Raw genomic sequence first — 13,192 nt, 5'->3', positions numbered from 1 at the left:
GAGGAGTAAGATCTCTGAGCTTTGAGGGGAGTTACCCCATGCTCTCCTTCTCTAAAGGCATTCTTTAGGCGCGTTGTGACTGGGCAGGGCCAGAGAGCAGGGCTTGACTGACAGCATGGCACATGTTGCTGCCTATAGGATCTGTCAATTTCTTTTTTGCCACTCTTTGCTTTTTCCAACCCCTCTCTTCAACCGTCGTCCCGCCTTCACCATCTTCAAGCGTCTAGCATTTCTTGCGCCTTGACAAAGCGACCAGCCCCGTTGAGTTAGAAATAAGCCAGTCAATCCAATCATCAGCATTTCTCGTGATAGCAAACGCATACCCCCGCACAGACTACTCTGCTTCACAGCATGTTCCTACCCAAGACGCGGCAATCCAGCCAACAGTAGTATATCCCGAGCGCACCAATAATCTCCAAGTTGACTGGATCACCAAGATATACTCACGGCATACTAATTCATGAAGACAAATTCATAATGGATAGACATCCCAGTATTGTGTAGGAAAGACCCAATAATGAGCAGGCGATCGAGCACACTGCCTCCACTTCCCCACCCCACCTTTATCGATTTGGATCAAAAGCTTCACTCTGCTGGTGGCAATCATATCGATTAAATGCCCAATGTGCTCACTGCCTCTTTGAATCTTAAGAGATTTTATCGAGGCTTCCTTTTGCCAACTCGACTTGGTGGGTAGCAATCGGCATCCCTGAACCCCACTTTGCGCAGCCCCGCAAGGCTGTGATGGATGGATTGTTACCCCTCGGAAATGGGGGTATTTCTTGCATTGCTCAAACAAGCGGTGAGAGTGGCATGCAGTTGCCCCCGCACTTCAGTTCTCATGGGCTTGACAATGCCAGAAAAAATATTGATATTAAATAAAACTATATAGCCAACGATTTACGCATAAAGGCTTTGACTGTAGATTTAAATATCTCTGTTCGCATAATACCGTTTTCGGTAGTCAACGGCCATTTCTTCTAAGATAATGACATATTATTAAATCTATCTGAGCGTGGTATTGCCTCTGTAGACACAGTTTCGCCCACCGGAACTCGTACAAAAAAAGGATGAAGCAATGAATCTGATCAAATAAATAGATATGAATGTCACACTATATGAAAACAACATCCTTGCGGTACTACTGAGAAGAAGATAGAGTACAGAAACACAATGTTGAAAATGATAATATAGGTGGGATTAAATCCATGTAACGGCCATACGCCCAGCTAAACCTCTAAGCATCCATCGACCAATTCCGCAAAGTATCCTCCCACCATCTGTCCCCTTTGCTATAGAGATTATACGGAATAACCATAGTTAGGCGAACTCAAGAAATAAAGTAGCCCCATCCCTTCCTCTATCAGGATCACAGTCATTCCATCCCGGACCGTAGAGACACGAAGTAATGGACTTCGCCGCACGCTTTCCTTCATAGTACGCACCATGCAGAAAGCCCGAGAAGTTTGGGCTTGTAGCCTCTCCAGCAAACAAAACCCGTCCAACATTCGCTCGGAGATTCTGATGCGTCTGGGCAGATACTGCGGGTGGCCAATTCGAGTACGAGCCGTACGACCTGAACAGTTAGCATAAAACACTCCAGCCAAATAGCTAAGGAAAGGTCCTACCAAGGCTTCTGCGTCCACCTCGCATAGTAAATGTCTATCGGTTCCGGAACGGCCTCGTCCCCAAAGATCATGTGCAACACTTCCATAATCTCAGCTTGGGTCTTGTCCTCGCTTTGCCGCTCAATCCGATGCGCCTGATCGTTTACAACAGTAACAACAAGGATATTCGATCCCTCCAACACACCGGGAACATCCAATGGCTGAAACAGCGGATATTAGCCTCTCGTCTTCGGGTCGGCGTAGTACAGATACTGGTTCTTGGGCCGGAAGGAAAGCGGAAATTGCATGAATATTTTGGTATACGTGACCATTCGAAGCTCGCAATGGCATCTTATCTTCCACCTCGGTAGCTCGGGTGTAAATTTCACAGCTTCAGGGTGTTGCAGCACATCCAAAGAAAATTTTATAATAGCGTACTTGGCTCGCACACATTTCCGATCCGTGCTATGATCTGTCACGGAGTCATCGTCGTGCTCAATCTCATTAACGATGGTTTTTTTCCGAAGGCGCCAAGCATTCTGTCCTTCGAAGAGTGGATCTGCCACATTCCTGAGGATGATGGCGAACCACGTTGATCGAAGCTGAACTCCTCTCGGTGAGAGAAGAACTTGGCCGTCGCATTCGTGGTTACTGCGGTATAGATCTCGGAAGTTTCTTCCGCCTTGGCTGCTGTGACCGAGTCAAATGCCAGATAGTCGGCCAGTTGCCGTACTGATTTGTCTCTTTCGGGTTCCATCCCTGCCGCCGAAGGGCCGCACGGTATGTGCGGTCTTCGAGGTGGTGGTGAAGTCGGATTCCAGCGTCGGCGAGGACCTTGGAGTCGGCTTCGCTGACAGCTTCCAGTGCGTTGACCAGGAGCTCGGGTGGTATTTCGCCCGTCTGGTGGTATACCGTGGCATTCTCAACGTCACTGGTTCTGGTGTGTGTTAGTCAGATATGTAGTATTCGCCATTGGTTACGAAGGACTCACAGTGTGCGGAGGCTGGCTTTGAGAGCCTGTCTCGGCTGTCAGTCATCCTCTTTGCCAGAATAATGCGTGCCCGTGGATCCTACCAAAATAATGGGATTCACATGTGCTTCGGGTCCTCCAGTTCCGTGTACCTGGTACCCATGTCAGTTTTACATCTTTCAACAAGGGATCGGGGAATGGCAGCACACCCAGTTAGCCCCAGCCTCCCCTACATATTGTTGCCCTTTGCCAAAGGTAACCTCGTGCATCCGCCCACCTATGCGGTCCTGATACTCTAGTACGATAAAATCTTCGACACCATTGTTGTGCAGTGTTCCCTGCAATTATCAGCATGGCCCTACAAAAGCCGCAACACGAGCATACTGTAGCAGTCACGCCCGTCACACCGGCACCTCTTCAGAGCGTCAGCACGAAAAGTAGAAATCTTCAGTTCTCAATCAATAAAGAGCCTTACAAGATGACCACTTCAGTTTCCGTACAAATTCTAGCATTTCCCAATACCGCGAAGGCAGTGAGGGTTGCTGCTGTACTGGCGAGTTTCACGTTTCATTATAGCTTTAGTCGCACTCACTCGGTGGCCGCCACCAACAGAGGGGATTTACCACATTTTATACAGTGATTGGAGTTTGACTTTCATTCGCTAATTTTTATAGAACCCTTCTGCGTAACGCTCATGAAGAATGATGCCGTATGATTGGCCAAAGTTCTACTGAACCTTGCATATACTGGGGTTGTGTTCAGAATCTGGCATTTATGCGAAAGGGATGCAGGGCCAGGAATAACGAACGCGTCGCGTATGCATGTTGCCGTTTCTATATTTAGATGACAATCAAATAGAACCATCAGCTTTTACGAATATTTACTAAACGATGATTTGGTTTGTATTTGCATCCTCAGTGCTGAAAACTTGGAATAGCCTACAGGTCTCTTACGGAGGACGATTGCGTACAAAGTCCACATGAAAACTCCATTTGTAGGGTCTTTATCGCCTCGGTACATTTACTTCCTGATACAGAAGGCGGTATGCATTTTTTCTCGAGAGAATGTAATCGTGAAAACAGACTAGACACAGAAAAAGAAAGCGAAGAGATAGAGTCCACGTTCAAAAAGAAAAGAGTACGTCTTACATAAAATACGAGTTCAATTGTCCTCCAGCTCCTTGTTGTACTACTAATCCTTTAGATCCTTCCAATCCTCCGGGCCTCGGGTTCGGCGACTTTTGAGTCTCGTCACTCGGGGAAATTCTGCTCGTAGTATTTGTAATCATGCCATCACCTCCGCACCAGGTTTCGAACCTTCGAATCTTCTTTTCCTTCTTCTTTTATTGCACTTATTTCCTTAGATTTTTTAGATCCTGGCACTAGATCCCGATCAGTTATTATCTTATCAGGAACAACATGGCGTCGTCATCTGTCTCCCTTAAGGCCTCGGCCTTTTCATTCGTTGTTCTGTCGGTCGGACATACGGTATGTCAGCTCTAGCTCCTAGGAAGCTATCCATGTCGTCATCGACCCCTACATCTGCATGAGCTCCAATAACGAGTCTACAAACCTCCTACTTCAATTGACAGACACTTCTCTACCCACATCATACTTCAATTTAGTAATATACTAATAATTAATGACCAGCTCGGAGGCACACAATGGACCGCCGAACCAGCCTATCGCACCATCGCCGGCACCAAGCCCTGGGCTCTCGGCATCGTCGGCTGGTTCCAGGTACTTCATCCAGCACCTCCATAGCATATAGCAAGACAATCATATAAACTAACAATACATCTAGGGAAGCGCCTTTCTCTTCACGACCGGTAAGTATTCTTTATCTAAGTTCACAGGAAGAACTCAATAATAATCCTTATAGGCATCCTCCATTACCAATGGGCCCGCAACCCCCGAGCCCTCCAGGAACCTACTAACAAGGCCATCGCTATCATTCTCAATGCGGCGCTGTGGGCTAGCTCGGCCTGGTATTTCAAGCATGGTATCAATGAGAATGGATGGGCTGTCGGGGCTGCGGCTGCGTGGCAGGCTTGGTCGGTTGTGAGGGCTTGGTTGAAGTATTAGATTTTAGGTTAGATGATATATAATATATGGGGGTAGAGTAATAGAATGAAAAAGGAAGAATGTTACTCGCATTTAGTATCGTTAGACATTGAAAGCTCATTATTACATCAGTAATCACCCACTACCACCCTCTCCCCGACTCTCGGCCCTCGACACATTATCCTCCCCATGACCTGCAAGCACCCTCCGGATCATGTCCTCTCTTTCCTCTAGAGTCTGTAAGTATTGTAACCGCTCTCTACTCCTCGCCACTCTAGCCAATTCCTCCTGTAACTCTGACGAACTCATTCTCTCATACGCTACTACTGATGCTGTCGACTCCCCATCTCGAACGCCATCAGAAGATAGCTCAGCCGGCGCTTCACCCAACGTAGCCGAGGCTGACGATGCAACTTCACCACCAACACAACCTTGCTTAGCATTCAGTCCATCTACCCCGACAGCTCCAGATTCAACCTGTGGCTCATCCCGCCTCGGCCTTCGAACAGAGCCAGTACTTAGCTCGAATACAGGCCGATCAGCCGAATTATGTACGGGCCGACTATCAGATTCGTTAAGCGGTGCGCCGTCGATCTCGGGGAGTACAGTCGTGATATTCTGAGTCATACTGTGATCCTTCCCTTCCGCATGCTGTACCGTTGTGGCCTGTCCGCTTTCCTCACTGTTACTGACATCACCAGCCAGTTGTTTCCTCTTCCTGCGCTTCTGGAACCAAGCAAATATTAGAAGCGCAATGATAGCAACGCCGATGGGCACCGCAACCCCAATCCCGGCCTTAGCGCCTGTAGACAAACCTTCCGCATTATTGCTATTGGATGAAGATGTTTGAGTCGCCACAGATGTCATGCGCATTGTTGAGACGAGGCGAGTTTCTGTAACTGTTACGACGTTGGGCTGTTCGGATGTAGTTGTAGCGGTGTCGTCATCTGATGTCGTGGAGTCGGTTTCGGTACTGAAAATTGTTTGTGTTGTTATTCCGGTGCTGGAATTATCTGTCACGGTAATAACCTCGGTGATTATTGGTGATGAAGCCTCGGTTGACGATGTTGATTGTGTGGAAGCGTAGATTGTTGTCACGATGGAGTAGATGGTTTGCGCATCGTTGATAAACTCGGCTCGGCGGTCGAGGTTAGCGTTTGCGGTCATGTATTCTGGGAGGTTTGGATGGAAGTTAAAGAGGTCGCAGAGGGAGAGGAGGGAGTTTGGTGTTACTGTTTACTGTGGGTTAGGACGTTGGTTGGTTGGGAGGCAGGGAGGGTATACTGACGTCGCTGGTCGGGATTGATGGGACATTGGTGGAAACATGACTGGAATTCTGTAGTTGCTGCTATAATAGATAGGTTGGTGCACAAGCATGTGTAGTCGGTATGTGAGCAGGTGGATAGAATCTGGGGATAAAGGCAGTTTAACTAGGATGATGAGAATTAGTGGGAGGTAGGGGTTGCGGACGGGGATCATTACTGAGCAGCGGGGGATCTCGCGGAACTTGTGAGCGACGAGGTGGCTTCTAGAGGTAGCATCTTCAGAGAGTGAGTATTGATTTTTGACTGAGAAGAGTTGTCGTATAGCTTCTTGCAGGTTCATGGTGGCTTGCTAAGGATGTGCCCTGCATGCTGTAACCGGTGGGTAAACGAAGCCTGTGGCGTCGGGTTTCGGAAAGAAGTTGGGGAAACACGGGGGACCACCCACATTATCTATGGAGACTGGTTGGGGAAATGTTTTGAATTGTCCTGGCACCGTGCAGGGGACAAGCGGCCAGTGCCCAGATAGATCATCGTGTTTAGTGAATGAGTATCTTAGAATAGGTACCTTACTTCCTCACCCACTGTCATTCCCCATAATGTAGTATCATTTGCTGTTTATGATTCACACTACTCGAGGTATAACCGTCCTTATAAGCGGATCCAACACCAAGTTGACAAACTTCAATGTTCAACCAGCTCAAAAAAGATCGTGGGATTCCCGGGTGTGGGATGTTTTGGTCTATGTTTTGGTCTCAGAATCGCCTACATGGAGTAGCCATGAGCACGCCAGCTTCACGCCGCCGGGAAACTTCAAAATAGTCTAACATACAATAGGCAGATGGCAGCAGCTAAATGCAGCTGGTGACCAGGGTTGTAGGACTTGAATTAAGCTCATTGGTGCGCCGAGAACCAACGCTCGGCGCTAGCCGAAGCCAGCGCATGGCGGTTCCTTATCTATCCGTGGATCTCTCGGTTGGGAGCCGATCAGCGTCGTTCAATAAGGAGTAGACTGGATTACTCTAATCGTATATCTATGATTACATGAGGCTTTGGATATTTGCAGTGTATACAATATCTTGAGGGTCATATAAGCCACATTCTGGCAAATTCATGATGCTGTTCCTCCCGTTCGGACCTTCCGCGGACTCTCCGAACAACAAATCTCCGTCTCACCCTAATAGCTATAAAACCCCCCACAATCCCATGATTCTTACTACAGAAACAAGAAGTTCTTATCAAAAAGTTTTTATCGCTCGATTAAATTAACAATGTCCTCTCCAACCGTCCTGATAATCGGCTGCGGCATCGCCGGCCCTGTCCTTGCCATACTACTAAAGCGCAAAGGCTACAACCCTATTGTATTCGAAAAGGTTCAAGCTCTTGGAGATGCCGGTGCATCATTGATGATACAGCCAAACGGGTAAATATTCTTTAGTTCTTACCACACCAACCTTTACGACTTCTCATCCACTGACAAAAATATTACAGAATGAAAATCCTCAACCTCATTATCCCCAATCGCCCGTTCCAAACCATAACACCCCTCCAATCCCTCTGGCACGGGACAGCGTCCGGCGAAACACTCGGCCACTCTACTCTCCCCTCATCCTACGTGGATCGCTACACCCAGCCAGCCAGCGGAATAAAGCGCAGCGTACTCAATCTCCACCTGAAGACCACCCTCCAGGAACACGGTATCCCACTGTACGAAGGATACCAGCTCGAGAACATCCACGAACACGCGCACCAAGTAACTGCATACTTCACCAACGGAGAATCAATCACAGGCTCATTCCTCATTGGCTGCGACGGAATCAAATCATCAGCGAGAAAACTCCTCCTCTCCCAGAAAGTAGGAATAGCCGAAGGCCCACCTACATTCACCGGGTTGGTTCAGGTAGCGGGGATATCTAAGACCCCTCAGTCCATGGCCAAGAGAGATATTTCCCTGAGTAACTGGTATGGCGAGGGCGTGCACGTTGTCGCATATCCTATCTCCGCTGAGGATATTTCCTGGGCGGTTACTATCCCAGATACAGAGGGGGAGGATAGTACGTGGCGGGCTGCTACTGCTAGAACCGAGCTGGATTCCCTACGAGGGAAGCTGAGAGAGAGTTTATCTGGCTTTGAAGACTGCGTTTTGGAAATGGTAAACACCGCAGATCGAATCATCTCGTATGGTCTGTTTGACCGCCGGGAGGTTCCTGCCGAACAGTGGTTTTCTGATCGTGTAGTATTGGTCGGTGATGCGGCGCATCCGACAAGTCCGCATTTGGGGCAGGGGGCAAATCAGGCTTTGTAAGTTATACTGTCTCATTATAAGAGGGTGATTCGTGTGGGTGCTAATGTTAGTTTGGGTAGGGAGGATTGCTATCATCTTTGTCGCATGCTTCCGGATCTGAGTTTGGATGAGGCGAACTGGGGTGTGGTCGAACAGAGGCTATCGGGTATATTCGAGGAGTTTGCGCGGTTGAGGCAGCCACGGACCTCGATGTTGGTAAAGGAGGCTCGTCGGCTTGGGGAGCAGCGTGTTGTCGTGGGAGGGCCGGAACGGTGTCGCGAGCGCGATGCAAGTATTGCGGATGCTTGGAAGGATGAGGATGCTGTGGCGAGGGCGTTGGATGGGTTGTTTAGAGAGCCGTTCTGAGGGTGGATCTTACTAACACTGGGAAAATCTCTCGGTTAACAAATATTTTGAAATGTGTACATAATGTTCAGTGAATGATTCTGTTCACTATGGATCGCTCATCACAGCATAATCTACTTCACCTCGAATCTACAAAACAGTCTGATAAATAGTCTCATCCACATCAAATGATTTTCCCTTCCATTCATTTAGCCACACTCCCACAAACCTCACCACTTCCTTATGCACACTAACGATCTCTTTAGGCGCCTTCTCGCCATCCTTCTCCTGCTCTGCCGACAACCCATTCTGGTCCCAGTGATGGACTGCACCTCTCACACCATCCCACACATCCGCCGCCGGGATATCCAACAAAATAATAGGCTCGCTATCAGTCGACTTCCGACTCTGCCAGTCGACTCCGTCTGCCAGTGGTGTCGAATCGCGCCACGGATCTGCCAACCCGCCAATTATCGCGACGCGTGGGTACGAGAAATTGAACCCGCCGAATTTGTTGATGCGCTGAACATCTGGCGGTGTCTTGATACCAAATGTGTTCGGGCAGAAGGATGAAAGATAGGGCAGGTCAAGGAGACGAGAGATAAGGGGCTTGATATTCGAAGGCACCGAGGAGCCCGTGGTGAAGTATCCCCATTCGACGCACACCTGGTAGTTCCAGCTGGTACCGGAGTCCTTAGTGAGGGGTTGTGGAACGGTGGAATTCGTGACGCTGGATGATGAGGACTCCGAGTATGAGTCGGTGAAGACCTTCGAGGTACTCAAGAATCCGATCCAGTTGAGGAAGTTGTTGACCAGGGTTGTGTTGGAGGAATCGTAGCCTGCAATTTGGACCAATTGCTTGACTGATGCGGAGATGGGCTCGGCGGTTTCGGGGTACAGCAGATTCGAATTGGTGATGTTGTTACAGAAAGCACGGAAAAGAGGAGTTCCGATAGACTTGTCCCAGTTGCGGGACTGGAATGAGTCCAGACCGTAAGAGAGGGAGGAGACAAAGTCTTGGTTACCGAGGTTGGCCGCAGAGCCTCCAAAGGCGGATTTCAGTTGCTGGGCCAGAGTTTTATTGTTGGCGTGATCAATGAGAATACGATCCACGATATCGATTGACGTCTGCAGGGTGGAGATACACTGCGATGGACCATACAGTCTGATCGGCTCGTAGTATTCCCAATAGTCGATGATGGCCTCCGTGACGCCGGACGATGACACGGCGCCCCAATAGAGATCCGGATAGAGCTTGCGGAGGAATGCGACAAAGGCACCAGCATAGGAGCCACCATAGGCGATCCATGGCGTGGTGGCTGCCGTGAGATCGAGATGCTCCAGACCGGGAAAGACAATATTCGAGGCAAAGTAAGCGTAGTCTGCGAGCGCCTGCTCGGTGGTCAAGAATCTAATGTTCTCGGTAGTGAGGTTGGCAAATGGGTAACTCTCGCCGTAGTAGCGATGTTCGAGGATAAGGGCAACTCCATTGTAGGCTGCAGCTAACTGAGTAACCACGCCTTGTGAAAGGAAGGGAATACGGTCGCTTCCATCGGTTTCGCCTGCAGCAATCACGAAAACAGGGCCTCCCGGCTGATAATGGCTGGTGTCAAGCCAATAGCGCAGGCCGAAGGTGGCATTGGTGTGCGGCTCATAGCGCGATTCATTGTGAAAGTGGTCTATGGGCACGGAGAGATTGTACACAGGAAAGCTTGCTGATTCCTGGTTGGGAGAAGCCTGATGAGACTTGCTGAGCTGGCTGAGTTGGTGCAGGTGTGGCGTCCGCAACTCCAGGGGACTGGAGTCCAGGGCAACCGTCGAGGCAATCAGGGTCCCCAGAAGGGGAAGCGAAAGGAACATGATGGCTGTGGCGATGGAAGAATTGGGGAAACCCCAGAGTTTATTACCTCCCAGACCCTTATGCGGGGTTTTGTTTTTCGCGAGCAGAGCTTTATCTCATCGGTGGACCTGCCGATTGCCAATCAGTCCAGGCAGCCTGAAAGGCGTGATGAGGTTGGGACGGCGATCGGCGCGGTATCCGTCGGTCTCCCGGCGTGGCTGGTATCTGCACTCCCGAATAATTGACGATTATTCTCCGCTCTCCTGCATTCTGCTCACCTCCTCACGCTACTAGCCATTTGGAGCTCGCCAGTCAACTGGTGTCGCTCAGAACGAGCGACCGCCGAGCCGTTGACTCCGACATGCAACCCATGATGGCGTAACATATGCGGGTGTTCCCTGCACCGTTGCATTACTAGGAGGATCACGCCTTGATCACCCAATTGATGGCGGCATGGCTGTCTCTGATGGTAACAGCACTGTTTGGTGGTCTCTTGGTCAATATCCTTTCCTTAGAATCAGCCCAAGATGAATTCGCCTAGGGCAGGGATCGAGCCTAAGATACTCTGTTTCTATCACGTGACTTGACGGGCAGAACCGGAGTCTGGGTTAGTCAACTATTCTTAGTGTTGCTTCAACCCCTGTTTGTGTGGGGGCGCATTCTGCAGCTTCACCACCCACCAATGCAGAAACCCGCTCCTATGCCGACCTAAGACTTCGAGCTTATATTTCAAGGAATCCAGCCTTTTATATTGCAGTAAAATGAAGCTCTCAATATGCAGCGATCTCGATCAATATGTACATCGTGAGCAGGAAAACACTTCTAGCATCACATCTCACCCAAGCTACAGTTAGGGCTGACAGGAGTCATCGAAGTGCACACGAAGTATCGCCCAATGACACCAGGCTTTACTGATGACATGTTGGTAACTCTACAGTATGCGAATGATACGAACCCCCAAACTACCAAAAGTTCCAGCTAAATCCATGCTAGGAAACTTCGGTACAGCCAGGAATGCTAATTTGGGGCCGCCCCCAACTCTCACCGTCGCACGCGAGCTTCCATTTGCTCTACCACGACATGACTACGACCGTGTCTTCAACGCAGCCACCCTCCTCTCACATCATATTGGAGGGGAGTGGACATATCCAATGCTACGCATCACTTCGCCTCCACCCATTCAGACAGGCTGTGTACATCATGCCCCCTTTCGCCCCAACGATATGGCCTTATGCAAGAACCAGATCCCCCCCTAATCAACTCTCCTTCGTCCTGCATTTGGGGTTTCTCACATTTTTCTGTCTCTATTGGGATCAGTCTCTCGCTATTCTTCCACCTTTTACCCAGTTCACTGTCTCGCCGTGGGCAACAACATCATGGCATCACGCTCCTTTTCCTCCCAGTCTCTCCTGACCGGCTTCCTCCTGACGCTCATTTCCTCGCCCTTCGCCTCCGCCGAACTCACTCTTGCTTCCAATCCCCAAACTACATCCGCCCCCGTCGAAACTGTCTCCCTCATCGATGCCAGCGGCATCCCTATCACCACTGCCAACGACCCCGCCGACAATGCCTGGGTCATCCCCTTGACCGGACCAGCCAGCGCTCCCACCGGCGCTGCCTGGGGCGCGCAAATCCAATACAACAACGACCTGGCTGGAATCCTCCCCGTCGCCTTTGGAACACCCACCACCACCGCCAAACCAACCGCAACAGCGACAGGAAAGGCGACATCAACAACAACAGCAACGTTTGTGTCCGCCGGCTCACCCGGCCAAAAGACTGAGACTCTCGATCTCGAAATTGCGTTCAGCAACACACTCCTCATATCTCAAGACACAAGTCTAAACATAACCTCCACCACAAACAAAACCAACTCAACGACCATCCCCTCCCTCCCCGTCGGCCTGAACCTCGGCCTCCGAAACAAATGGAACGGCTCCGTCGTACTGGGAGGCAACTACGACTCCAACCGCATCTACGACGAACCACACTGGCAAACCACCCCGGAAACCAGCGCCGGCAACACCAGCTTCATCGATACAGGCATGCTAGATATCAGCGCCGTCATACTCCAATTGTACACTACCCCCAACGCTACAACCAGCAGCGAAGACGCAGAATACCCATTCGGTGGTACTAGCGTGCAGGAAACGAGTAAATCGCTCCCCGCCATGCTGGACTTTAATTCTGAGGTCCTGTCCGTGCCGGATGAATCCTGGTGCGCACGGAACATCTCGATCGTGTTCAATCCGGATAGCGAGTCATATCCGATATTTGATATCCCAGTTTGGGACGAGCTGGTTTCCAAAGAGAGGTGTCAGGTGAGCAGTGGGAAGGTCGTGCTCGGAAGGCCGTTCTTCCAGGCGGCGTATGTTTATGTGAATTCGGCAGGCGATATGTATTTCAGTTCGATTACTACGGATGATGTGGATGTTGCGACTAAGCCGTTTGATTTGCATGTACAGCTTTCAGAAGCGGTTAATGGCACTGAGAGTTATGGGGGAGAGAATGGAACGGCGACGGGGTCGGGAAGTGATGCGACGGGGACGTCGGGAGCGGGAAGGTTGGGTGTTGAGGGGCTTTGTGGGGTGGTCGTGGGGCTGGGGTTGTTATTTTTGATGTGAGGCTGGACGGTATTTTGATGTCTTTGTATGATTTGCTCAGTTGTGTGTTATGAGCTGTAATATAGGTTCACTTCTTTGGTCTGTTGTGTGACAGGCTGGTTTTTCTCGATTGGGTGGGTTGGAGATCTATACCCGTTGATGGCAGCTTGGAGCTATGCTTTTCAATACGTGAATTGGAGTTATATCATTATCATCTT

At 49.9% G+C, this 13,192-nt stretch overlaps 7 protein-coding genes across 7 annotated transcripts; 3 read left to right on the top strand and 4 right to left on the bottom strand.

Moving 5' to 3' along the window:
• Positions 1 to 1,320: 1,320 nt before the first annotated feature.
• AKAW2_60978S (uncharacterized protein) lies at positions 1,321 to 1,714 on the bottom strand (the record flags this gene model as incomplete). The annotated part of the gene is made up of 2 exons (XM_041693163.1): positions 1,321 to 1,576; positions 1,629 to 1,714. 2 exons carry the CDS (start codon positions 1,712 to 1,714, stop codon positions 1,321 to 1,323), a joined length of 342 nt encoding a protein of 113 aa, XP_041546476.1.
• A 541-nt stretch (positions 1,715 to 2,255) lies between these two features.
• On the bottom strand, positions 2,256 to 2,846 carry AKAW2_60977S (uncharacterized protein; the record flags this gene model as incomplete). Its single annotated transcript, XM_041693162.1, has 4 exons — positions 2,256 to 2,544; positions 2,599 to 2,624; positions 2,682 to 2,729; positions 2,787 to 2,846. 4 exons carry the CDS (start codon positions 2,844 to 2,846, stop codon positions 2,256 to 2,258), a joined length of 423 nt encoding a protein of 140 aa, XP_041546475.1.
• A 1,149-nt stretch (positions 2,847 to 3,995) lies between these two features.
• On the top strand, positions 3,996 to 4,661 carry AKAW2_60976A (uncharacterized protein; the record flags this gene model as incomplete). The annotated part of the gene is made up of 4 exons (XM_041693161.1): positions 3,996 to 4,064; positions 4,227 to 4,316; positions 4,381 to 4,405; positions 4,459 to 4,661. 4 exons carry the CDS (start codon positions 3,996 to 3,998, stop codon positions 4,659 to 4,661), a joined length of 387 nt encoding a protein of 128 aa, XP_041546474.1.
• A 114-nt stretch (positions 4,662 to 4,775) lies between these two features.
• On the bottom strand, positions 4,776 to 6,245 carry AKAW2_60975S (CFEM domain-containing protein; the record flags this gene model as incomplete). The annotated part of the gene is made up of 3 exons (XM_041693160.1): positions 4,776 to 5,872; positions 5,929 to 6,070; positions 6,123 to 6,245. 3 exons carry the CDS (start codon positions 6,243 to 6,245, stop codon positions 4,776 to 4,778), a joined length of 1,362 nt encoding a protein of 453 aa, XP_041546473.1.
• Positions 6,246 to 7,173: 928 nt separating this feature from the next.
• AKAW2_60974A (FAD-dependent oxidoreductase) lies at positions 7,174 to 8,207 on the top strand (the record flags this gene model as incomplete). The annotated part of the gene is made up of 2 exons (XM_041693159.1): positions 7,174 to 7,325; positions 7,394 to 8,207. The coding sequence occupies 2 exons, from the start codon at positions 7,174 to 7,176 to the stop codon at positions 8,205 to 8,207; spliced, it is 966 nt and encodes a 321-aa protein (XP_041546472.1).
• Positions 8,208 to 8,681: 474 nt separating this feature from the next.
• On the bottom strand, positions 8,682 to 10,391 carry AKAW2_60973S (putative extracelular serine carboxypeptidase; the record flags this gene model as incomplete). The annotated part of the gene is made up of 1 exon (XM_041693158.1): positions 8,682 to 10,391. The coding sequence occupies one exon, from the start codon at positions 10,389 to 10,391 to the stop codon at positions 8,682 to 8,684; it is 1,710 nt and encodes a 569-aa protein (XP_041546471.1).
• Positions 10,392 to 11,747: 1,356 nt separating this feature from the next.
• On the top strand, positions 11,748 to 12,995 carry AKAW2_60972A (uncharacterized protein; the record flags this gene model as incomplete). The annotated part of the gene is made up of 1 exon (XM_041693157.1): positions 11,748 to 12,995. One exon carries the CDS (start codon positions 11,748 to 11,750, stop codon positions 12,993 to 12,995), a length of 1,248 nt encoding a protein of 415 aa, XP_041546470.1.
• Between the last annotated feature and the right edge of the window lie 197 nt (positions 12,996 to 13,192).

The sequence above is a fragment of the Aspergillus luchuensis genome, chromosome 6 (genome assembly GCF_016861625.1).
Source record: "Aspergillus luchuensis IFO 4308 DNA, chromosome 6, nearly complete sequence".
NCBI lineage: Eukaryota > Fungi > Ascomycota > Eurotiomycetes > Eurotiales > Aspergillaceae > Aspergillus > Aspergillus luchuensis.
The sequence above is the reverse complement of the archived record's forward strand: the minus strand, read 5'-3'. Positions and strand labels throughout refer to the sequence as shown.